At 50.6% G+C, this 25928-nt stretch overlaps 1 protein-coding gene and 1 pseudogene across 3 annotated transcripts; one reads left to right on the top strand and one right to left on the bottom strand.

Annotated features, from left to right (window-relative positions):
* The first annotated feature begins 4527 nt into the window (after nt 1-4527).
* MAP1A (microtubule associated protein 1A) lies at nt 4528-25685 on the top strand. 3 transcript variants are annotated; one of them, XM_054565504.1, is made up of 7 exons: nt 4528-4765; nt 5759-5860; nt 14134-14216; nt 14493-14633; nt 14857-22909; nt 23061-23281; nt 24137-25685. In XM_054565504.1, exons 1-7 carry the CDS (start codon nt 4528-4530, stop codon nt 24290-24292), a joined length of 8994 nt encoding a protein of 2997 aa, XP_054421479.1. In that variant the 3' UTR covers nt 24293-25685. The 3 variants fall into 3 exon arrangements, with proteins under 3 accessions (XP_054421479.1, XP_054421480.1, XP_054421481.1); XM_054565505.1 differs by having other exon boundaries at nt 4642-4765; nt 23134-23281; nt 24137-24276; XM_054565506.1 differs by lacking the exons at nt 4528-4765; nt 5759-5860; nt 14134-14216 and adding an exon at nt 10848-10897.
* LOC129064301 (60S ribosomal protein L12-like) lies at nt 23383-23954 on the bottom strand (annotated as a pseudogene).
* Nucleotides 25686-25928: the final 243 nt, after the last annotated feature.

Below are 25928 nucleotides of genomic sequence, written 5' to 3'. Positions count from 1 at the left end.
ATAAACCAGCTGTTCCTGCTAAGAGGTGACCTTATGGCTGCTGGTATACATTATGATCATAGTATTTTGCCCAAAAGCCAAGGATAAGCCTCTGACACAGCAATCCTGTAATTCAACACTCTTCTCTCTGTGTAAAGAATGCTTTATAAGCAGAACTGAGTACAAGGCAGGAATCTGAGCTTCATGAAGTTCTTTTGGGTATTTTGGTTGATAAGACCATGCCATCCAGCAGAGCAGGCTGGAATTCTACTAAACGAGCTCTGATCCCCAGGAAAACTAACGTCATTCATAGGTCTAGAAGTAAGGGAGGAGCCAATATATTTCTTTATGAATTATCAGAACTGGTTTAAGTCCTACAGAGACCCGAATCATTGAAAGGATTATGGTGCCCTCCTCTCCCCCACATACCTAATTCTAAGATGAGTGTAATTAATTTCAATGTCAAAGTTCTGGTTTTCTCATGAGGGCCACTTCAATAATTTAATTTAAAAGCCAAATATGAGCTGACATTATTTCCAGAAAAAATTTAGAGATGCCCCTCATACTTTGTTATATATCATTAGTTTCACGTGTACAACATAGCAATTCCATTTTTATATATACAACAAAATGACCACTGCAATGTGTCTAGTTACCATCTATCACTATACAATTGACTCTTTTCACCCATTTCTCCTCCCCCTTCCAAACTCCTTTCCCTTTGATAATCATCAATCTATTCTTCACATCTATGAATTTGGGGTTCTTTGTTTGTTTGTTCATTTGTTTTTTAGATTCCATATATAAGTGAAATCATACAGTACTTGTCTTTCTCTGACTTATTTCACTTATCATAATACCCTCTAGGTCCCTCCATGTTGTCACAAATGGTAAGATTTCTTTTTTTTTTTAATAAAGATTTTATTTATTTATTTTTTTGAGAGAGGGAAAGGAAGGGAGAAAGAGAGGGAGAGAAACATCAATGTGCAAGAGATATGTTGATTGGTTGCCTCTAGCATGCCCCCAACTGGGGACCTGGCCCGCAACCCAGGCATGTGCCCTGGTGGGGAATCAAACCAGTGATCCTTCAGTTCACAGGCTGGCACTTAGTACACCGAGCCACACTATCCAGGGCTTTTTTCTTCCTTCCTTTCTTTCTTTCTTTCCTTTTTTTTTTTTTTTTTTACTGCTAAGTAATATTCCATTGTGCATACAGCATATTGAAACTATAAACCTACGTTTGCCCCATTCTGTATATACCACATCTTCTTTATCCATTCACCTATCGATGGACTCTTAAGTTGTTTCACTATCTTTGCTATTGTAAATAATGCTGCAATGAACATAACGATGCATTTATCTTTTCAAATTGGTGGTTTCATTTTCTTTGGATAAATATCCAGAAGTATAATAACTGGATCATGTAGTAATTCTATTTTTAATTTTTAGAGGAACCTTCATACTGTTTTCCATAGTGGCTGCACCAATTTGCATTCCCATCAATGGTGTACTAGGGTTCTCTTTTCTCTGTATCCACTTGTTATTTCCCCTCCTACTTTATGATGTGCATAATTTACCTATTGGGTAATTTATCACTGTATATTATGAACTGATGAAGACCTGGGGACCAAGAATCATCTAACTAGCTTAAACTCAGCAAAGGCTACAATTACCTTTCACACCATTTGAGATTTATACTCTCTTCTGTCTTGTATCCACTCCGTTGCACACCCAAGGGATGAGCCTATAATAGTGCCTTCCTTGTGCTCCTATTCTGGTGGATCCTCAGGGACCCCTTCCACAATTTGAGGATACTTCATGACAAATAGTTTGAAAAGCATTGGTTGTAACCACTATATCTGCCAATGTTGCATGACAAGGATATAGAAAAAATATATAGAACAGAATTCCCAGAAAGTCAAACCTGAGTTGTCCAGAGGTCAACAGTTAAATGAAACACTACAGTAGGCTCTATAACCACTACACAACTACTGCATGTGCTTCGCAGTAATGCATATCACAGGTCCCCACTAATTCCCTTGTGTGGACCCCTGAATAATACCCTTTTACTATTAGGTTCCTGCCACAGCACACTATACCTAAGCAAAAATAAGTTTTCATATACTTTGTAATTCATATGTAAATATACTTTAATGTTTTTACTCAGCTTTCTATGCCTTATGTACATGTACATCAGTATTTTCTATCTTCAGTTGTAAAAACTTGAAGCACAGAGGCTAACACTCCATAGTTTCCTTTATAGAGCACTTTCTTCAGTGGTTTGTGCCATTTGACACTTGAAAATATTTTCTTTAAAAAATTTCTTTTAAATTGATTTTAGAGAGAAAGGAAGAGAGAGAGAAAGAGAGAGAGAGAGAAACGTTAATTTATTGTTCCACTTGTGTGTGCATTCATTGGTTGATTCTTACCTGTGCCCTGACCAGGGATCAAACCTGTAACTTTGGTGTACCAGGATGATGCTCTACCCAGCTGAGCTATCCCACCAGGCAAAAAATATTTTCTGATAACATGATGATGATACTGGCATCATCACCCAGTAGCTGGGATAATGTTAACCAGGAAAGAGTATGGGTAATTAAGAGATACCTGTAGCCAATCTTTCTATGATACTGTCTGCATTTGGCACAAAGAGCCTGCTGAATACTCATCCAGTATATACATGCAGTTTTAGTACTATCATAGTCTAAATTTGCAGCTTTAATTAATAAAACCCAGTTCTAGCAGGGCCTGAGCTCATAGGCCTGAATTTCTCCCCCTACCACCTGATCAGTGTGCGGTCCTTGCCTATACCATTCAGATCTATTGTCTAACCTCTTTTTCAGACTTAATGGAAGCAGAGCTTGTCATTAACTGCTGCTGATCCTTATGCTGAGGCCCAGTGCTAGTTAAAGGTCTCAGCTCTACAGTTGCTAGAGAAACTGCCCCCTTCCTCTCCCTACTACTTATTCTGGCACTCTTTTCTGATTACAGAAGAGGCCTGAACCTCTCTCCATACTCTTTGCCAGATTGGAACCTTCAAACGGTGAGGCAGAAGTGTAGCAAAACATTGTCCTGTGTCATATAGGGTGAGGCGCCCCCACCATCTGATACTCTGCCAGTCCTCTTATTTCTCCCTCTCTGCTACAAAAAGGATTGTCAAGGCCATGTCCAATTTCTTTTTGAGATGTAATTGACATATAATATTATATCAGTCTCATGTAGGATAATGTCCAAATTGATTGCAAAATGTTCTGGCTATTTTGCTACAACACATGCTCCATTATAGGGCAGAGGATTGCTGTGAGGTACTTAACATGCAGACACTGTCCAAACCTCCTCAGGGCCTCCAGAGAGGAAGTGGATCAGAACATGCTCTCAGGCATCCTTTGCTCAATCAGGTAATGTGCTGCTTTCCACCAGGCACCATCTCCCAAATGTAAGGCAAATGGGATCCAAAAAAGTGCTGCTGGAGTCCTAGGTGAAAGACAGGCTCTCTGTCTGATGCTTACACGTACAGAATGATCAATGTCCTGGGTAAAAGAGCTGAAGTGCAGAGTAAGTGGTGGGGACATGCTGAGAAATGGATGCGGGTAGACTTATAGCACACACCATTTTTACAAGGATGTTCCAGTGAGACATAAAACAGTGGCAGCCTCCTTCGTCCTTTTCCCCAAATCCTGGTTCTTTGGTTTTGGAAGGCTCAACCTCTTCCTTGGTTCAAATATTGTCCCTTCAGTTTTAAAAATTTCCAGGGGGAAGTAATGACACAGTCCCCCAAGGTTACTCAACTCACTGTGTCACACACATTACCTGTAGATGGGAAGGTCTTTCCTGGGTTTCACTCATATCCCCCTTGCTGCAGTCTGAGCTCACTGCATCTTAGTCCTGCACTCAGCATTGATGGAGACTAGCCAACCACTATCTTCGGAATAACAACTCACCAGGGACTCAAGGCCGGAAGGTCATCCTGTCCCTCCAATACTGCGCAGCCTTCCAGAGCACTCCCAGGGGCTAGGACAAGGAGGACAGGGAAATCGAGGATGGAGTCTAAGACCCTGGCAGGCAGAAACAAACAAACAAACAACAACAAAAAAAAGCACCGGACAATGATAACACAGACACAATGACACAGGTGGAGACAACGATACAAAACTGAGACAGGGACAAGATGGCTCCTTCAGTTCGGGGAAGGTTGCGGAATTGCCAAATAGCATGTATAGGGGAAACATCCTATCTAGAAGGTTGTTCCGTCGCCCAAGCAATCATCTCGCCCCTCCGCCTGACCCCTCAGAACCTCCACCCCTGTCAAGTTGGAGTGGGAGCTTCCCTGGAGAACAAGTTGGCGAGGAAGGACGAGACCACCCTAAGCCCCCGGCCGAGCGCGACCGCAGAGCCCAGAGTGTCAGCCGCAGCCCGGCCCCTGCGGCGCCAGTGCTCCGCCTCCTGACAGGCAGCAGCCAATGAGCGGCTCCTGCCGCGGGCCTTTAAGAACCGCGCGCACTCTCCCTGCAGCGGACGCCGCCGGTCTAGCATGCCTACGGAGTTTCCATGGAGACCGAGGCTGGGCCGCGGTGGCCACGCGGCGTTACCATGGAGACAAGTCCCGGGCTGGGGCTCCCAAGCCTGGGCTCACCGCTGTTCCAAAGCCCCAAGGAGCCGCTGTGCGAGGTCAGAGCCGCGGTGGCGGCGGCACGCTGGGACCTGCGGAAACACTCTTTGCTCATCGTGATCGGCGATATCGGTACTGAGAGTCAGCTGAGGGCCGTGCGGGCCCACCTTGAACAAGGTGAGCCGCTCTCTTGGCTGTGCTCGGGACATCCTCCATCCCGAGCTTCTCCGCCATCTGCATTTACCTCCCAGAGCGTACGTCTGCATCCTCCATCCCTACTGGGCACTTCCTGAAATCCGCGCGCCCTGTTAATCTGAATCACCAGCCCCTGTCACCTGCATCTTCCTTGTCAAGCGTCCGTATCCTCCCGAGCTGCCAACAAACATCTCGCTTCCCCATCCTTCCCGCACACCCCGTGGCGTTCCGCAATCTCCCTGAGGCAGGGTAGCTCTGTGCAGCCCCTGGGTCCACTCTGGTCACACCCTTTCTCCCGCAGTGTCTCGGTTCAGATGTCCTGAAAGTCCTCACCTTCCCTTGAAGAAAAAGTCCATGTCCCTACCTTAGTTTCTTCTTTAGGGTCCCTGAACAGGCACAGGGTGCTTTCTGAATGCTGCGGACAAATCTCACATCTCCCAGTGTGGGCGGCCAACCTGAGAGAGTGACCTTTGTGGCCACAAGCTCCTCAGTCCTCACCTCCCTCCCCAGTTGCCAGCCAGTGGCGCAGTGCTGCGGAGCCACCTGCGGGTGGAAGTAAGTCTCGAAGGGGTGGAGGCAAGGAGGGGGGCATAGAAGGAGAATCCAGAATCCTACTTAGCTGTAAAAACAGTGAAGGCAGCCCCCAGTATCTGGGAATAGGTCCTTGGGTGTCACTTCTATCACAAATGAGCAACTCTGCAAGAAAATTCCTACATACAAACTCACTAGTAATTACCAAATTTAGCCTAAACTCTGCCCCTCTCCCTTTGGCTCAGGCAAAGCCCAAGAAAAGTACATGATGGGAGATAAACATAGGCACTAACAACCTGTCTTAAAGACATCGGTGAGGCTGATCATGGCGGCGATCCTTATCCTCTCCCTCTCCTTACCCCTCCTGCAAGCTTGGAAGTGCTCCCTGAAGTCCAACCTCTCTGACCTTATCTAGAGCCGACTTTGTTTCTTTTTCTCTCACAGGGATTCTCTCCTGGAACATTGACTTAACATCCTTTGATCTGAACCAACAACTGAAACTCTTCATCACCCGGCACCTAGCTCACTTCTCTTCAGAGGTCAAAGGTTAGGATTAGTGTCATTTGTCTCAGTCCTTTGGGTGAGGGTTGATCACTGAAGAGCAGAGGTCCACTCTCCCTGGCAGAGCTGGCCTTGTGGGAGATTTGGGTTGGGGAGAAGGGAGGGACTCCTCACAGTAAAGTTGTAAAGCTCCATAGCTATCCTTACATACCAGTACACTTTGAAGAGAGATGGTATGATGGTGGAAGCAGCCAGGAGAATGTAATTTTACCTGGGAAGAGGCTGGTTTGTAGACATCTGTTGACATGCACTAAGGAAACAAGGTACTTCTCATGAACAATCAATCACCTCCCATGCACAAATTTACTCTCTTTTCTGTGTTCCCCTTTCTGTGAACCCCAGCTTCCTTACTTCTCTTTACAGACACCCTTGAGTACCCCACTTTGCACTCCCAGATCCTTGCTTAGAACTGTCCCTCAGGGTGTACAGCCTGCTCTTCAGGTTCCAGAGCATCCATTTCCTTCTTTGGCACAGCCAAGAGATCTGCAGAGCAGAGCAGAAATCTGGTACAAAAGGCGATGAGCACCATCAAATTCAGGGTGGAAGAAGGTTCTCTTGAATTTACTGCTACAAGAGCTAGTCACACTTTGAGGTTTGACTATGAGATCAAAGTTCACAGGATGCAGTTTGCCATTCTGCTGAGTGGGAGAAATGGGTCAGGTATTTGAGAAAATAATATTCTGGGAACTATCATTCCATGACAGTATCTGTAGGGAGACTGCAGAAAACCCTACATCCCATTATAAAAGTGTTGGACATTTTGGTTATGTTTTTGGTAAATGTTGACACACCAGTCCATGTGCCAATGACTTTATGGAATATAAAATCCATCCAACTCAACAGTTACTGCATCACATGACTAAATTCATATCTTATATAGAGGATTCTCAATCATTCAATATAGTAGATAGTCTCATCCCCTCCTCTTCCCACTCCTCCTGCTAACTGCCACATCTTTGGTCATTTCCCCAATCACCGACTCCTCTGGAGATGCTCCTGGAGAGAGAAGACAAGCTGAATATGTCTAATGCTTTATTATCCTAGGAATATGTGCAGCATTTTAAAAAGGTGAGGCTGGCATCTTCTTGATGTGACTGGCTTCCTGTGAAGCTAGCCACTCACTGTTTTAAGACTGCCTTCTGCTTAGAATTACCCTCGTGTCATGGCTTCCCCCGTTAGCACTGATGATTGGAAATCTATAGTTTTAGCACTTATTATTCCTTGGAGCTTTGGTGCAAGATGGGATGAGGGCAGATGAAATTTATGACTGAATTGAAGGTTGGGAAATATCTGCTGATGTTAATAATTTATCTTATTATTAATAATATTATCTTAATATTGTTAATAATATTCTCTTACCTGTCCTTTTGGCCACAGAGGCTTAAGATTAGGCTGCTTTCTAGAATGATGTATAAATGTACAGAAGTTAAACCAAAATACTTAGCTATTTTTAAATTAAGATTCGGAGATACTTGGAAAGATGCTTTACAGGGAGATGCATAGTTAAGCTCAGGGACCTCTCAGAAACAAGCATTGATATATAAACACCTACTAGATCTTTTCAATTTAAGAGTTATGTCATGGTGTCCTCAAGGGGCTTAGGGTCATACACTCAAGATTGGGGCTTACTTTAGCCTACTGAATTTTTTTAGGTGTGGACATTTTTTTGGTGGCCCATCTGTGTCCCTGGAGAATAGTGGAGAATTTCCTGGAAAAACCCACATGGCTCAAGACAGCCACAGCCCCACCCCTGCTGGCTCCTTTTTCAGCTGTCCCCACAAACTACCAACAGTCATCCTAGAGCAGCTGCAGACACTGCCCCTCCCTTCAGCCTCCCTTTAATGGGGAGGCAATGGGAATCAGGCTGCTAGGATGGGCTCAAGGAGATATGTTTTTACCTTATGACTTTTTCTGTTTACCCCACAGGCTGGGCCACCATTTCTCTCACTTCTCCTTAAGCCCTCAGCTGAACTGCTTAGAAAGGGGACAAAAATGTACCCTACAGTGACAGGGAGAGTGCACCTTCCCCCTCCACACCCTCACAAGCTAGGAAAAGGAGAGTCAGTGGTCCAGCTCCTCCTAGTGGTCAAATCTGGTAATGGCTTTCCTAGGTGAATTCTGCACCAGGTAGTCAGTCTCTAATGGTGACTTGTAGCCTTCCTTTCTAACCCCTACAAAAAGCTGGAGCTTCCAAATATTATAAAACAAACTCAGAAACTATTAAGACCATGGAAAACTGAGTTTAAATAACACTCTGATACTACTAATACTGGGCACCTAAAGGAAGGGGGAGAGGGCTTCATAATTTATAATCCATGATCGATATTCTTGGATTCTAAAGCACACTGGCGGAAGGGCCAGTTTGGGGGTCTTCTGTGTAACTCTCAATTACCACTGATGCGCTCAGGAAGTGCTAGTTCTGTTACCTTCAAACATGAAAGCCATTCTGAATTAGCAATAAGAGAGCAGCTCATTGTCCTCTACAACTTTGCATTGCTGTCTAAAATAGGAAAGCAGTGACATGAATAGTATTTGAAGTCCTTTCCTGTGGGCACTTCCAGTTCTGGGTTTACCTGGAAGATAAGGGTACTCCAGAGTTGGTCTGGTTTGAAATTCTGATTTAGGATTTCCTTTATCACTTAGATGGCCTCTCGTAAACTTTCTACAAAAAGGAGAGAGATTTCCAGTGGCATTTGTGCATTGCAAGTTTAGGATTCTAGGAATGAAGCACTTTTTCATCTTGTATGCCCTTCACCCCTCACAGCATTACTAGAGAATGGTACTAATATTATACTCATTTTACAGTTCAGAAAGTAAGCTTTCAGAGAGGTTAAGTGAGTTGTTATTAGTAAAATGGTAGAGACAGGTCTCAAATCCAGGACTTTGGCTCTCATTTTGTGTCTGATCTCAGGCCTCATTCTCTTTTTTGGTATCTCTATTTTATTGCAACAGAGCCTAGGAACACAGGAGGTGAAGGTTTGGTTGTGGTGGGTGGCTGTTCAGGCAGTGAGAGCTGAAGGAAAACTCCACTGTGAGTTGGAACTATGCCCAGGGCGTGGCCCTTGGGGGTAGCAGCTGAGAATAAGGGTGGGCTCTGCATTGGGGTGGGAAATATTATTTTGTCCTCAAGCCAATGTCTACTCAATATACCTCTTAGCATACCTCAGAGAGACCTAGAAAGCAGAGAGGAAATAGAAGGAAATAAAAAGTATGAAGCTGCAGGAGGAAGGTGTTCCCCTTTTGTGATGCTCGGAACTCAGCCTGGTTTGTGTTGTGTAACTCTGCAGATGGCTTCCTATATCCAAACGGGGCTGTTGCCATGTTGCTGCTTTGCATCCCTGGATCCGAGCAAAGATTCCTCCCCCTCTGTGCTCCCCCCCCCCCCGCCCCCCAGTACTGGTGACTCAGCTCTCCTCTACTCTGGTGGCAGTTTCAGGGGGAGGGGGTGATGCTGAGAGCAGAGACTATTTTGGCTTCTCTGACCTTCAAAAACAATTCTTGGCAGCCTGGGGCAAGGGTGGGGCTGGTACTGGAGTGTGAGTGGATGGATGTCAATGTGTGGAAGGCTTTAGGAGTTCGCCAGGCCTTGGGAAGGTTGGTGGCAAGGAAGAGGGCAGGGAAGAGCTTTGTGGGAGCATGAGCATCATCGGGTTGGAACTCAGTGCTAGAGCTCTCCAGGTCCTCCCTTTGAATCCTAAAGCATGTAACTAAATACGAGACAGAGGTAGAGAACTCAGCCTGGGTAGAGAGACTAAGGGAAACAAGGCCAACATTAGCAGGACTAAGATAGTATAAGAGAGCCCTGGCCAGTGTGGCTCAGTTGGTTGGAGCTTCATCCTGTGGATGGAAACCGAGTTGCGGGTTTGAAATGTTTCTCTCTCACAGGATGTGTCTCTGTCTCTGTCTCTCTGTCTCTCTAAAGCAAAGAAAAAATGTCCTCCGTTGAAGACTTAAAAAAAAAAAAGGATAGTATAAGACAGAGACATCAGAGACATAGAAAATTGCAGAGACAAGGAGAGAACAGGGACCCAACACTCTACAAAGTCATTATTAGATTTTTTTAAAATCCAAAATGAATTTATGTTACATTTACTAATTGGCCTATAGTAAGAAATCTTGCTTACTGGGGCCCTGGTGATCCTCTTTGGTGATCCTCTTTGGTCCTTGTTAACTCTTTCACTGAAAGGCAGAAAGCACCCTGCCTCTTTATACCCAATAACCCAAGAACTCCTAGTATCAGTGCCATGGTGGTTACTGTGCTGTGCTGCACTGGCACAGAATTGCATGCTCCCAGTGTTTCTGTGCCCCACCTCAGATTGTCTAGGACTATGTGTCCACTCTAGAATTTCAAACTACCCTCCAACCTAAAACGAGACTTATTTCTGCCTTCCCCTGGTTTCTGCAGCTGAGGCTCAGAAGCCGGCAGAGCTCAGCGCAAGCCCCATCCCCAGCCTTCAGCTCGAGCACTCCCCTCACCCCTAGGACTCCTTGCTTTCAGGCCCCCAGTCCCTTTGTCTCCCGTTCCTCCAGGGATTGAAGGTCACTCCCAGGGTCTGAGGGGAAAAGCGCCAGATGGTCCCTGAGAGAAGGGGAGGGCCCAGGCAGCCCTTACCCCCTATATCCCCCACAAAGTGCCATAGCAAAGGGCTTTGGTATTTTCGCTGATGCTAAGAGTATTTCTTGACTAAGCATGGTTGGGGGAAAAGGGTTCTGTGGGCCCTGCTCCCTAGCTCTTTGAGCTGCTAGACAACCGCTCAGACCCGCCCCCCGCCCGCCCCCCGCACTGCCGCCCCAGAGCCCAGGAGAGACACCAGAGCACTGACATCGGGTAGGCAAAGAAACAGTTAACTCTCCAGTGCCTCGTCACGGACTAGCCTCTCATCCCCGCCCCGGCGCCGCCCTCGCCATCAAGCGCCCCCGCCCCCCCCCCACTCCCACCCTAAGTGCTGCAGACTCTTCCCTGAAGCTGCCGGCTCAGGCCGGAGCTTCAGCCTCCCTGAGGGGCTCCATCCCACACCCAGGGTAAGAACGGAACCGAACCCAAGGGTTGGCGTGGGGAGTCGGGGATACTGGGATAGGGAGGTGGGATGAGGGTAACGAGAATGGAGTTGATGTCTAATCGGTGTGCCTGAATCTGGACCAGTGGGGTGGGCAGGGTGAGGGAACAGAGAAAGAAGAACATTACTGGCTTTGGGGCCACTCTGGACCCAGAACCAGACAGAGGCCAATGAGGCCAGGACGGTGACAGTCCACCGCTCAGGCTGGGCTGGGCTGGGAGACATCAGCCTAGGGGCAGCAGCAGAGGGTGGTGTCACTGGCTCTTCCTGGCAGCCTGGTTGCTGGAAGAGTTTGGGGCTGTGTCTTTGGGCTGGGGCAGAAGAATCTGAGGGAAAGGCAGATGTTACGGGGATGTACCTAATGGGAGGGTCTCTGGGTGTCAGCTCCTCAATTGCTCAGCTGCTCCTACGCTGGGGGTGAGCAGGACAGTGAGTTTTTGCCAAGTAAGGGAAGGTGGGGGACATCCTGGAAAAGAAGGGGGGAAAGGGTCATTAAGACGTGGCACGCACCTCTTCACAAACCACCCTATTTGCAGTGGGCTCGCCGCACCCCCTTCCCTGAGACTAGCTTGAGATTGGGACTCTAAGCTCCCCCAGCCCTTTCTGGCTCCCTCTGGAGATAGAGAGGCCACTCTGGAGATTACGAGCACTCCCTCCAGAGCAGCTGCCCTGCATTCCCAGCCTTGTCAACCCCACACTGGTTCCCAGTCTCAGCCCCACCCCCACCTCATCTCTGCTTCTCTTCCCAAGATGGGGGCTCTTGAATAGAGGAGCCAGTTTCTTCTCCCTCTTTGAGTTCCCCCCTCCCTACCCCCCATGCATAGGCAGCCAAGAAAATGACTTGTCATGCTGGGGTGGGGGTGGGGGCGGAGCTGGAGCCTGAGCTCAGTGCGCACACTCACACACACTCACACACTGCGGCAAACTGCAGCTGCCGGAGCGGCCCCCCCTCCCCTCTGCCTCACTGCGGAGACACCTGCCCTCCTGCCGACTCAGCCTCAGCACCCGCAGCCTACCCCCGCCCCATCACTGGCCAAGGGAAGTGACCCTGACTCACAAGGCGTCCTCTCCAAAGGAAAAGAAAAACAGTCCATTCCGTTTGGTGGGATTGCTGGAGGAGTAGAAGAGAGAAACAGTGCTTCCTCCTAGGCCTGAAAAGGAGGAGCACAGGGTGTATAAACCATGTAGCTGCCAGTCAGAACTGGAGAACACTTGGCTGAGGGAGGGGTTGTTGCACCAAGACAGGAACTGGAATCAGTGAAGTCTGATGTTTATAAACAGAGGGCTGCAAGGAATGATAGATTAGGAGGGGTAGTCATAGATCGGAAACAAATCAGTCTCTGCCACAGATATTTCTCTCTCTGAGTCTCCTAGGTCAAATGTACAACCTTGTGGTGTGTACAGGGGTGGGGGCTAGGGTAGGAATTGCCCGTCTAAATACAAACTACTTAGAGCTAGCCTAGGGCTAGCTGCTCCCTGAACTATGATGTCCCTCACCTGCCCCAGCCCTGCCCGTCTTCCTCTGAACTGACCTCAAAGCTTCCCTCAGTTCCCAAGTGAATAGAAGAGAACGCCTGAACTCCTTGTGGGCACCAGCCACCCTACATGGGGTTTGTTCTGACACCCTCCATAATTAACCTCCCCTGCAGCTGCAACTGCAGCCCCTCGCTGCCAGATCTGCCTGATCCTGGTACCAAGGCGCTTCCACTTAACAAAGGCCCTGGTCCTAGGCTCCTCGGGTCAGAGCCCCAGAAAGAGGAGAGAGCTGGGTCACAGAGGAGGATCTCAGGTGGAAGATTATGAGCCCCCCCACCAGTATCCTCCAGATAGCCCACTCCCCAGGCCATCTGTTCAGCTCTCTGTTCGTGAGGTAACTCCACTATGTGCTGCAATTGGCAAGGGCAGGAACAGGGCATGGGAGCATCCTCCTTAAGTATCTTCTATCTTAACCTTCCATATTCTTTGCTGCCTCGCTTGGTGTTTCCTGTGAGACTGGAGAATGGCTAGGGGAACACTCAATCTTTCCTTCCTTTTTTTTTTTAAAGAGAGGAAGAGGGGAGAGAGAGAGAAATATCTATTTGTTGTTCCACTTATTTATGTATTCATTGGTTGATTTTTTTTTTTAAAGGAATTAGGCACAGGGGAGGGACATGTAGACATTTTAACTTCTCACCTGATGATATGTTTATTGATTTGAGAGAGAGAGGAAGGGGAGATAGAAACATCGATTGGTTGCCTCCTATGAGTGCAGATAGAACCCACAACATTTTGGTGCACGGGATCATGCTCCAATCAACTGAGCCACCCATCCAGGGCCATTGGTTGATTATTGTATTGCCTTTATTTGTTTCTTTTTTTGAACTGCTAACTCCCCTGTCCATGGCAGAAGGCCAATAGGAGAGGGGCAAGGATGAAAGGAGAAGCTGTTCAGGAGGGATGGGTTGTGAACCAGGCCTCTGTGGAGCCTGGGGACATGAAGGTGAGGTGGGAGAGGGAGCTGTGAAACCTTTGGTGGTGGGAACAATGTGATTGGGTACGGTCGTGATTGCACGCTTGGCCTCTGAGGAACCAGCGAACAGAACAAGAAGTTTTAGTCCTATCTCTATACTTTGAATCATAAAACCCCAGAAGTTTAGATAGTGCAGACCTCTCTTAGTCTTTTGGAATGGGAATTCTGGCCTTGGATGGGGGTTGGAAAGAAGGATGGGGAATCTGAAAACACTGCACAGAAGTGCTCATCTCTTAATTTCCAGGCACTCTGCTGGCATGAAAGCCCAAGGCAGATGTAGGCTAGAGAGGAGAGAGCTGAGTATGGATCAAGTCCCAAGAGCCCTCCCTCCAGCTGAGCCCCCTCTCCCCAGGCAGCACCAGGAGCATAGTGCTCTAGAGGAACAAAAGCTTCTTGTCAACGAGGCAGTCAGAGACTGGAGTTCCAGGCAGAGGGTGTGGCAGTTGAAGGGAAGGAGAAGATATACTGTGTGGAAGCGGAGAGGAGGAAACCCAGGAAGGGAAGGGCTAGAAAAGCCAGTCCCTTGCCCTTTGTCAGTAATATCGAAAGTGGTGGATCTATGAGTAGCGAGGCTTCTCTTTCTGTTAAGCCCCATTTTCCAATAATGCATTGTTTTCCCTCCTGCCCCGCAAAATGCCTATTTTAATCTATGCCCACTGTCTTCAGTATAAACCCCTGCATCTCTCCCTCAGGCCAGAGGACTCTCTCCCACCAGAGTGAGATTCTAGAAACCATCATCCTGGTAAACCCCAGTGCCGACAGCATCAGCTCTGAGGTAAGGCCAGGCCTTGCCACGAGGGCCTGGTTTGAAAGTGTTGTAACTTATCCTTCCTAGTACTCCTACTGTAAGGCCAAGAATTTCTGGACTTGGGTTTGAACCATTCTTTCTCTGTCATCCAAGCTGCCTTAACAGTCTCCAGCCTCATTCTGGAGGTGTTATGGGGCTATCAGTGGGTAACATGTCCTTGCAGTACTGAGGGGAAACCAGGAACATTTAGTGACATTCCCTGGGTTTCTTACATCTGTGACCACACCGCTCCTTCCATCCTAGGTTCACCATCTCCTTAGCAGCCCATCAGCTCACAAACTACTGATCTTGAGTGGGCAAAGTTTAGAGCCAGGGGGAGACCTCATCTTACAGAGTGGTACCTACTCCTATCAAAACTTTGTCCAGGTTCTACACCACCCAGAGGTAAGTTCCATGTCTGTATGTCTGGGAGGAAGAGAATATGGGATAGGACTAGAGCTGTGGGGAGGGATCCAAGGAAGGGAAAAACCTCATATTGCTTGACCTTTGGTGGTTCTGGCAGAAAGGTAGATTACCTTGGAGAGTGGTGGTGATTAGCAGACTGAATCTGAGTCAGATTAAGACAACCCCAATGACCTGATCAGCCTTCTATCTCCCATTACTCTAGATTGCCCAATTGCTGAGCAATAGAGACCCTGGGATCCAGGCCTTCCTCACCGTGTCCTGCTTAGGGGAGGGTGATTGGAGCCATCTGGGACTATCCAGTTCCCAAGAGACACTGCATCTCCGACTAAACCCTGAGCCCACGCTGCCCACCATGGATGGTGTGGCTGAGTTCTCCGAGTATGTCTCTGAGACCGTGGATGTGCCGTCCCCCTTTGATCTGCTAGAGCCCCCTACCTCAGGGGGCTTCCTCAAGCTCTCCAAACCTTGCTGCTACATCTTCCCTGGAGGCCGAGGGGACTCTGCCCTTTTTGCTGTTAATGGTTTCAATATCCTAGTGGATGGTGGCTCTGATCGCAAGTCCTGCTTCTGGAAGCTGGTGCGGCACCTGGACCGCATTGACTCGGTGCTGCTCACACACATCGGGGCAGACAACCTGCCAGGCATCAATGGACTCCTGCAGCGCAAAGTGGCAGAACTGGAGGAGGAGCAGTCCCAGGGCTCCAGCAGCTACAGCGACTGGGTGAAGAACCTCATCTCCCCTGAGCTTGGAGTTGTCTTCTTCAATGTGCCTGATAAACTGCGACTGCCTGATGCCTCCCGGAAGGCCAAGCGCAGCATTGAGGAGGCCTGCCTCACTCTGCAGCACCTAAACCGCCTGGGCATCCAGGCTGAGCCTCTGTACCGTGTGGTCAGCAACACCATTGAGCCACTGACCCTCTTTCATAAGATGGGTGTGGGCCGGCTGGACATGTACGTCCTCAACCCTGTCAAGGACAGCAAGGAGATGCAGTTCCTCATGCAGAAGTGGGCAGGCAATAGCAAAGCTAAGACAGGCATTGTGCTAGCTAATGGAAAGGAGGCGGAGATCTCGGTGCCCTACCTGACCTCTATTACTGCTCTGGTGGTCTGGCTGCCAGCCAACCCCACTGAGAAGATTGTGCGTGTACTTTTTCCAGGGAATGCTCCCCAGAACAAGATCTTGGAGGGCCTGGAAAAACTTCGGCACCTGGACTTCCTACGCTACCCTGTGGCCACACAAAAGGACCTGTCTGCTGGGGCTGTGCCTGCCAACCTCAAACCCAGCAAAATAAAACAGCGGGCTGACAGCAAGGAGAGCCTCAAGGCCACTACTAAGACAGCTGTGAGCAAACTGGCCAAACGTGAGGAAGTGGCAGAAGAGGGAGCCAAGGAGGCCCGCTCAGAACTGGCCAAAGAGTTAGCCAAGACAGAGAAGAAGGTAAAGGAATTGTCTGAGAAGCCCCCAGAAAAGCCTGCCAAGCTTGAAAGGGTGAGGACAGAGTCAAGTGAGGCATTAAGGGCCGAGAAGCGAAAGCTGATCAAAGACAAGGTGGGGAAGAAGCACCTGAAAGAAAAGATATCAAAGCTGGAAGAGAAAAAAGACAAAGAAAAAAAGGAGATCAAGAAGGAGCGGAAGGATCTCAAGAAAGATGAAGGTAGGAAGGAGGAGAAGAAAGATGCCAAGAAAGAGGAGAAGAGGAAAGATACTAAACCTGAGGTCAAGAAGATTTCCAAGCCAGACCTGAAGCCCTTTACCCCTGAGGTACGTAAGACTCTCTACAAAGCCAAGGCCCCTGGAAGAGTTAAGGTGGATAAGAGCCGGGCTGCCCGTGGGGAGAAGGAGCTGTCTTCTGAGCCCCGGACACCCCCAGCCCAGAAGGGGGCTGTACCACTTCCAACTGTCAGTGGGCACAGGGAGCTGGTCCTCTCTTCACCAGAGGATCTCACACAGGACTTTGAGGAGATGAAGCGTGAGGAGAGGAGGTTGCTGACTGAACAAAGGGACACAGGACTAGGACAGAAACCTCTCCCTGCAGATACTGCAGAGGAGGGACTCCCAAGCACAGCTGCCCAGGGGATACTACCCTCTGTTCCAGGGCTGGAACAAGAAAAGACTGTGGTAAAGGAGAAAGAGGTTGTCCCAGACATCCCTGATGAACAAGGCAGCAAGGATAGAGGCCCAAACTCTGGGGTTGAAACAGAGGAAGAGAAAGATACCTGGGAGGAAAAGAAGCAGAAAGAATCAGAGAGGCTCCCTGATAGAACAGAAGCCAGAGAGGAAAGTGAACCTGAGGTAAAGGAGGATGTGATAGAGAAGGCTGAGTTAGAAGAAATGGAGGAGTTGCACCCTTCAGAAGAAGAGGAAGAGGAAGAGACAAAGGCTGAAGGTTTTTACCAAAAACGTATGCAGGAAGTCTTGAAAGTAACTCCACGGAGCATGGGGGCTCTTGGGGGCCGGGAACTGGGACTCCAGGGCAAGGCCCCTGAGAAAGAGACCTCGTCATTCCTAAGCAGCCTGGCCACTCCTGCAGGAGCCACTGAGCACATCTCTTACATCCAGGATGAGACAATCCCTGGTTACTCAGAGACAGAGCAAACCATCTCAGATGAGGAGATCCACGATGAGCCGGAGGAGCGCCCAGCTCCACCTAGATTTCCTACAAGTGCATATGACCTCCCTGGGCCTGAAGATCCCAGCCCCTTTGAGGCCAGGCAGCCCGCAGACAGTGTTGTTCCTGTCACCTCCAGCAAAGGGTATGGAGCACCAGAGACTGAACTCACCTACCCTCCCAACATGGTGGCTGCCCCTTTGGCTGAAGAGGAACACGTGTCCTCGGCTACCTCTATCACTGAGTGTGACAAGCTTTCTTCCTTTGCCACATCTGTGGCTGAGGACCAGTCTGTGGCTTCACTCACAGCTCCCCAGACAGAGGAGACAGGCAAGAGTTCTCTGCTGCTTGACACAGTCACAAGCATCCCGTCATCCCGCACTGAAGCCACTCAGGGCTTGGACTATGTGCCATCAGCGGGTACCATCTCACCCACCTCCTCACTAGAGGAAGACAAGGGCTTCAAATCACCACCTTGTGAGGATTTCTCTGTGACTGGAGAGTCAGAGAAGAGAGAAGAGGTTGTAGGGAGGGCCTTGCCTGGAGAAAGAGCTGTGGAAGAGAAAGCGGAGATTGCAAAGGCAGAGATGCCTGAGAAACTTCCCAGTCAATATGGAACCCCAGTGTTTGGTGCTCCTGGGCACACCCTTTATCCGGGGGAGCCATCCCTCGGAGAACTGGAGGAGCGCTGCCTCAGCCCAGATGACAGCACAGTGAAGATGGCCTCTCCTCCGCCATCAGGCCCACCCAGTGCTACCCACACACCCTTTCATCAGTCCCCAGTGGAAGAGAAGTCTGAGCCCCAAGACTTTCAGGAAGCAGGCTCCTGGGGGGACACTAGGCGTACACCAGGTGTGGGCAAGGACGATTCTGCAGAGAAGACAGCCAAGCCAGGGCCTGAAGAGGACACACTAGAGGAGGGGGAACAGGTGCCTTCTCCCAGGAGTCCCCAGGCTCAGGAAGTAGCCATGAGTATTGTTGGGGGACATACAGGCTACACCATCCAACTGTTGCCAGAACAGGATAAAGCAATAGTCTTTGAGACGGTGGAGGCACGAGAGCCCACTGGCCCAATTCTAGGAATGGAAGCCCTTCCGGGAGATTTGAGGACATCACTTCAAGAACCTAGCGAACCTCAGAAAGCTGAAGTACCATTTCCCGACCAAAGCCTCTCCTCTGATGATGCAGAGTCCCTCTCTGTCCTCAGCGTGGTCTCCCCAGACATTGCCAACCAGGAAGCCATCCCCAGGTCTCCCTGTGGCCTGACAGAGCAGCACCTACAAAAAGACCTTTGGCCACAGGTATCTCCAGAAGACACCCGGTCACTTTCTCTCTCAGAAGAGAGTCCCAGCAAGGAGACCTCTCTGGATATCTCTTCTAAGCAGCTCTCCCCAGAGAGCCTTGGCACCCTCCAGTTTGGGCATCTAAACCTTGGAAAGGAAGAAAAGGAGCCTCTGATGCAGGCAGAGGACACCTCTCAGCACCTAGCCCCCATGTCTATTCCAGAACCCTCTACAGCCACAGTGTCACCTCCCATGGATAGGAATGCTGGATACTCTGCACAGAGAGACATCACAGATGAGAGCCCTGATGGAAAATTACCTGCCAGCTCCTTCTCTCACTCGACACTTTTGGGAGATGGGAAGCACTCACTTGAAGTGATCACAAGCCCTGGAGAACACATTCTGACACCTGATAGCTCCCTCACCAAGAGTCTGGAGTCTTTGCCAAGCCCTGCCATGGAAGACATTGCCATGAAGTGGGAAAGTAAAGCTCCAGAGTTGAAAAACAGAACCCCAGAGCCAGAGGATGAAGTCCTGCAGCAGAACAGATCTCTGGAGCAAAGGGATATTGTTACAGTGCAGAAGGGTACAGCCATCCACCAAAAAGGTGAGGCTCTGGAAGAAGAGAACAAAGCTGTGGAACAGCAGGATAAGTCTTTAGAACAAAAAGTCAGAGACTTAGGGCAAAGGGACACAGCCTTGGAAAAGAAGGACAAGGCCCTCGAACCAAAAGACAGAGACTTAGAACAAAAAGACAGAGACTTAGAACCAAAGGATAAGGCCCTGGAACAGGAGTATGTGGCCCCAAAAGAGAAAGATGAAACCTTAGAACAAAAGGTCAGAGACTTTGACCATAAAGACAAGGTTCCAGAGGACAAGGTCCCTGAACAGAGGGACAAGACCCAGGAACGGAAGGACAAAGGCTTGGAAAAGAAGGATCAGGCCTTAGAACAAAATTACTGGGCCTTAGGACAGAAGGATGAAGCCCTGGAACAAAACAATAAGGCTCTTCTTAAACAGAAAGATAAAGCTCTGGAAGAGAAGGACAAAACTCAGGAGCAGGAGAGTCCAGTGCAGGAGAAAACCATGAAACGAGTGGATATCCAAGAGGAAGATTCTTCAGAAAAAGTTGAGGATGTGGAACAGAAGGAAGAAGCTCTGCTGGAAAAGACCGAAGCTCTGGGGTCGGAAGAGAGCCCAGTGCAGGAGGACAAGGCCTGGGAGCAGGAAAAGAAATACTGCAAGGAGAAGGATGTAGCCCGGGAGTGGCAAGAAGTGTCTCCAAACAGAGGGGAGCCAGTTGGAGAACAGAAAGAGCCCACCCGGACATGGGAGGGCACAGCTACTGAGCAGGAGGACAGTTATTGGAGGGGCAGCGAGGATGTGACCCTGGAACAGGACACATACTGGAGGGAACTGAGCTGTGAGCGGAAGGTCTGGTTTCCTCATGAGCTGGATGGCCAGGGGGCCCGGCCACGGTACACTGAGGAGCGGGAGAGCACTTTCCTTGACGAGGGGCCAGATGATGAGCAAGAAGTGCCCCCCTTGGAGCACATGCCCCAGAGCCCCTGGGCCTCAGAATTCAAGGGTTTCCAGAAGCCCTCCTCACAGAAGGGGTTGGAGGTGGAACGGTGGCTTGCTGAGTCACCAGTTGGGCTGCCACCAGAGGAAGAAGACAAGCTTACCCGTTCCCCTTTTGAGATCATATCTCCTCCAGCTTCCCCACCTGAGATGGCTGGACAGAGGGTTCCTCCAACCCCTGGACGAGAGAGCCCTATCCCAGAGCGTCAGCCCATGCAACCCATGAGGAATGAACCTTCCACCCCCTCATGGCTCGCTGACATCCCACCGTGGGTGCCCAAGGACAGGCCCCTGCCCCCTGCACCCCTCTCCCCAGCTCCCGCACCCCCATCCTCTGCCCCTGAGCCGCATGCTCCTGCACCCTTCTCCTGGGGCAAAGCTGAGTATGACAGTGTGGTGGCTGCAGTGCAGGAGGGGGCAGCTGAGTTGGAAGGTGGACCATATTCTCCCCTTGGGAAGGACTACCGCAAGGCTGAAGGGAAAAGGGAAGAAGAAGGTCAGTCTGGGGCTCCTGACAGCAGCCCCCACAGCTCAAAGATCCCAGAGGCCAGCGAGAGCCATGCCACCAAGGAGCCTGAGCAGACGGAGCCAGAGCAGAGAGAGCCCACGCCCTACCCTGATGAGAGAAGCTTTCAGTATGCGGACATCTATGAGCAGATGATGCTTACTGGGCTTGGTCCCGCATGCCCCACCAGGGAACCTCCTCTTGGAGCAGCTAGGGATTGGTCCACGCACATCTCAACCAAGGAGGAGGCTGCTGGCCGAAACACATCTGCAGAGAAGGAGCTTTCGTCTCCTGTCTCGCCCAAGAGCCTCCAATTCGACACCCCATCCTTCAGCTATGCAGCCTTGGTGGGACCCACCATACCACCTAGGCAGGTGCCTGATCCAGGGCCAAGTGTGGAGCCCAGCCTCATCCCCCCTGCAATACCCCCCCGTGCTCCTATCCCCCTGAGTAAAGGCCCAAGCCCCCATCTTAATGGTAACATCCTGAGCTGTAGCACAGATAGGAAAACACCATCCCCTAAGGAATCAGGCCGGAGTCACTGGGATGACAGCATTAGTGACTCAGAGCTAGAGAAGGGTGCTCTGGAGCAGCCAGAGAAAGAGGCCCAGTCCCCAAGTCCCCCTCACCCCAGCTCTGAGGGGCTCCCTAAACTGTGGCCTGAAAGCGAGGCACATACCAGCCCTACCTTGGACTCACACCTGGGTCCGGCCCGACCCAGCCTGGATTTCCCTGCTTCAGCCTTTGGTTTCTCCTCATTGCAGCCAGCTCCTCCCCAGCTGCCCTCTCCTGCTGAACCCCGCTCAGCACCCTGTGGCTCCCTTGCCTTCTCTGGGGACAGAGCTCTGGCTCTGGCTCCAGGGCCTCCCACCAGAGCCCAGCATGATGAGTACCTAGAAGTGACCAAGGCCCCCAGCCTGGACTCCTCGCTGCCCCAGCTCCCATCACCCAGCTCTCCTGGGGCCCCTCTCCTCTCTAATCTGCCACGACCTGCCTCACCAGCCCTGTCTGAGGGCTCCTCCTCTGAGGCTACCACACCTGTGGTTTCAAGTGTGGCTGAGCGCTTCCCTCCCAGTCTGGACACCGCAGAACAGGAGTCTGTAGAGCTGGTCCCAAGAATGGAAGCAGCTGCCCGCAGCCTTTGGGACCTCACTCCTCAGAGCCCGGCACCTCCAGCATCACTGGACTTGGACCCTGCTCTGCCTCCAAGTGTGTCTGGAGACATGTTTGATGGCTCCCTGTCCTGCCGCTTGGAGTGCTCGGTGGCAGCCACCAAGAAGTCAGGCTCCTTCCAGGATTCTTCTGGGGATTGTGCCACCAATGGTCCAACTGAAACCAGCCCCAACACCCCAGACCTTGCCCCAGCCAAGGCTGGGAAAAAAGAGGCTGAAGGCTACCCTGCCTGGGAACATGGGGCCTGGACTGAGGGAGTTGAGGGCAGCTCCCAGCCAGACACGTTGCTCTCACCTGAGCAGCCACTGTGCCCTGGAGGAACCTCTGGTGGCCGACCTAGAAGTGTCTCCCCTCAGATGGAGTCTGGACCCCAGGGATGTGCCCCTGAGCCCCTGCCCCACCGTGGGGAGCTCTCCCCATCCTTCTTGAACCCGCCTCTGCCCCAGTCCACAAATGACAGTGACCTCTCAACTGAGGAAGCGCAGCTGGTAGGGAAAGGGGGCAGACGCCGGGTGGGGGGCCCTGGAGCCACAGGGGGCCCATGTCCTGTGGCAGATGAGACACCCCCGACGTCAGCCAGTGACTCAGGCTCCTCACAGTCAGATTCTGATGTTCCACCAGAAACCGAGGAGTGTCCATCCATCACAGCTGAGGCAGCCCTTGACTCAGATGAAGATGGAGACTTTCTGCCTGTGGACAAAGCTGGGGGGGTCAGCGGAGCTCACCATCCCAGGCCTGGCCATGACCCACCTCCTATCCCCCAGCCTGACCCCCGTCCATCCCCTCCCCGCCCTGATGTGTGCATGGCTGATCCTGAGGGGCTCAGCTCAGAGTCTGGAAGGGTAGAGAGGCTACGGGAAAAGGAGAAGGCACAGGGGAGAGTAGGACGCAGGGCGCCGGGCAGGGCCAAGCCAGCATCTCCTGCACGGCGCCTGGATCTTCGGGGGAAACGCTCACCCACGCCTGGTAAGGGGCCTGCAGATCGAGCATCCCGGGTCCCACCCCGGCCACGTAGCACTCCAAGCCAGGCCACCCCAGCAGAGGAAAAGGATGGCCACAGCCCCATGTCCAAAGGCCTACTCAATGGACTCAAGGCAGGGCCGAGTAAGTATGATGTGGAAAGTAGGAGAGATTGTGGATTGGGGCTGGGTGTGGCTGGTCTAAGGCTCCAGGAGTGGGAGGAAGGGAAGGAGGGAGAAGGTTGCCAAAAGCAGCCTACTTTCCCTCTACAATGAGTCCTGGCTTGTCTCTACAGCGGGCTTGGGTTCCAAGGGTGGCTCTGGCCCCCCTGTATATGTGGATCTCGCCTATATCCCGAATCACTGCAGTGGCAAGACTGCTGACCTTGACTTCTTCCGACGAGTGCGTGCTTCCTACTATGTGGTCAGTGGGAACGACCCCGCCAATGGCGAGCCCAGCCGAGCTGTATTGGATGCCCTGCTGGAGGGCAAGGCCCAGTGGGGGGAGAATCTTCAGGTGAGTGGCAACAGATGTCAAGGAGGTAATCCGGTCAAAGCTTACTCAGAGGCAATAGTGGAACATAGTCTTTGACCATAAAAGGACTGAGCCATTTATGTATTTATTTATTTATCAAATGATCTTTAATTGAAATACTTTCCTTTGTAGTTCTTAACTGGCCAGGCATCTGAGTGCACCACTGTTGATGTCATTTACGATGTCATGAGGGTGGCAGCCATCAACACTGCAGCCCACAGACTGGGCAGTCCCCAGGATCTCTTTAATGGTTCCAGAGAGTTCTCTAGCTAAAGATTGGTGCTGCATCTGTCGGGCAATGTTGACAGTCTCATCAAAAGTGATTATTTTCCACTGTGCCTAATTTTTTCGTTGGTTTGTTTGCTTCTTTCTGTCTCATAGCAGTTCTTTGAAGGCTTTGACAATCAGGGCAGAGGCAGAAGGCCCTCCCTCTATCTGGGTCTGTCTGTTCTGAATGGTCAGTTTCACTGTAATCCTCAGACCCTTCCAATCACCAGTTGCTTTGGTGATGTCACGACCGACCTTTTTTGGAGACAGGCCCAGGGGGCTTGGGGGCCAGGGCAGATGTGGCATTGACTTCCCTGTGGGTGTACCTCAGATATACAGCTTTGGTCTTGTTGGGGTTGAACTTTGGTGGCATGGTGGAGGTGGCTAGTGTCGGATTCGGGATAACAGAAGAAAGTTGCACCTTTGCCTCCTCCAAGCTGAAAGCCAAAAAACAGGACTGAACCCTTTCTATGGGCAGCGGGACTACTTCCTGGACCATCAGGTGTCCCATCCCCCTCACTAACCTTCCCTTCACAGTCTCACATCAGGCATGTCTTCTCTCTCCCCTAGGTGACTCTGATCCCTACTCATGATACGGAGGTGACTCGTGAGTGGTACCAACAGACTCATGAGCAGCAGCAGCAACTGAATGTCCTGGTCCTGGCGAGCAGCAGCACCGTGGTCATGCAGGATGAGTCCTTCCCAGCCTGCAAGATTGAGTTCTGAAAGAACCCCTCTCCTTCCCCAAGGATCTGCTCCCCCAGCTCCCTTAGAGAATGGCTACTGCTGAGTCCTTTGGGGTTGGGAGACAAGGGAGCTGGGGAAGGAGAGGGGAGGGGACAGGATGTCTTGTGGGGACTTGGGCTGGGCCAAATGGGAAGGGTTGTCCCTTCCCCTCATCCATACCTGAGAGGAGTCTCAAAACCAAAGGTAACAGATAGGACAGGGGGAGGGCACAAAATTAGGATAGGAGGTCATCTGATATCTGGGGACCCTGGAGTGATACCCTCTCCTAGCACAGCCAAATGCTGTCACTGGGTGGGGAGTTAGGATGGGTCTCAGAGCACAACCTCCTCCCTCATGAAGGGAGATCATATCCCCACCCTGGGGACCTCTTTATTTATTTAGCATCCCAAGGAAGGATTTCCAATAGTAACTTATGTGACCTGGGGGCAGAATACTGTCAGTGAGGTGCCCAGAGCTGCACCCTTCACCTCCCATCCGCTTAGCCACCAGGGTCTGGGTTCCAGCAGGGGTCTGGGGTACACTGCTGCTACACTGTCCCACTGCTTCCCTCCGTATCTGAATGTCTCAATCCAAAACTTGAAGCTCTTTTGTCCAACATACTGGTGAGAGAAGAAAGGAGCTTATCCTCCCAGTCCTTGCTTCATGCCATTCACCTCCCAAAGCTGTGACCAGACCAGGCCTACTGGGCAGCACAAAGGGGCAAGGGGAGCCCAGCCCCAAACCCAGAATTTTCCAAGCTCCCTCACCTATTGAAGTTTTCACCTACCCATTCCAGTTATCCTGATCCTTTCTCATCCCCTGCTTGGCTTCTCTGCATGTGGTCATCTACTGTGGCCTGGTGTGTAATGGGTTAAAAATAAGCCACTGCCTGACATCCCAACATTTGACACCCCAGCAATGTGTGACTCCCCCAACATTCCACTATACCATCCTGCAGCTGAAATGGGAACGCTGGCTGCCTTTCTAGCCCCAAACTCTTGGACAGAGAGGATCTGGGAGGTGGAGGCCATGCCAGAGGACTTGGGGAAAATGAGAGGGAGGAAGGAAAGGGAGAGGAAGCTGAGCTAAAGCTTAACTCCTACTGAGTGAGAAAAAAACAGGCTGAAAATACCATCTCAGGAGAGGGCCTCACCCCAAGCAAGCCAATGAGCAGTCCTGCCAGACTACTGCTGGACTGAGAGATCCAGACGCTCATCAGGGCTCGGCTTCTCTGCCAAACGACTGGGAATCAAAATGAGCCCGCCTGTGTTCTTCCTAGTTCCCACCCTCCCCGTGCTGCTGTGCTCTGCTCCTCCCCACATTTCCCTGCTCTAGTTCTCAGCTGCTGTAATGGAGCTGCCTTCAACTCTAACAATAAATCAAGTTCATTAGAGATGCTGTAGTGCTGCTAAGGCTTTTTCTGACTCCACATGTTGCTTAGTTGCTGGGCCTTGGTTTCCTCTCTGCTTCTTTAAGCATAGTCAATTTATCTCAATGTCTGATAACTGGAAGCAAGTCCAGGACCCAGGGAAGCCAAGGAACATAAGGTCGGTGAAGGGAGAAAAGGTAGAAGGAGCCAGCATAATTTCTGAAAATGGGTGAGAATACCTGAACCAAGGGTGGGGACATACATGTG

The sequence above is a fragment of the Pteronotus mesoamericanus genome, unplaced genomic scaffold (assembly GCF_021234165.1).
Source record: "Pteronotus mesoamericanus isolate MK-2021 breed Mesoamerican mustached bat unplaced genomic scaffold, CSHL_Meso_final contig_164, whole genome shotgun sequence".
Lineage (NCBI taxonomy): Eukaryota > Metazoa > Chordata > Mammalia > Chiroptera > Mormoopidae > Pteronotus > Pteronotus mesoamericanus.
This window is presented reverse-complemented; position numbering and strand designations above follow the sequence as displayed.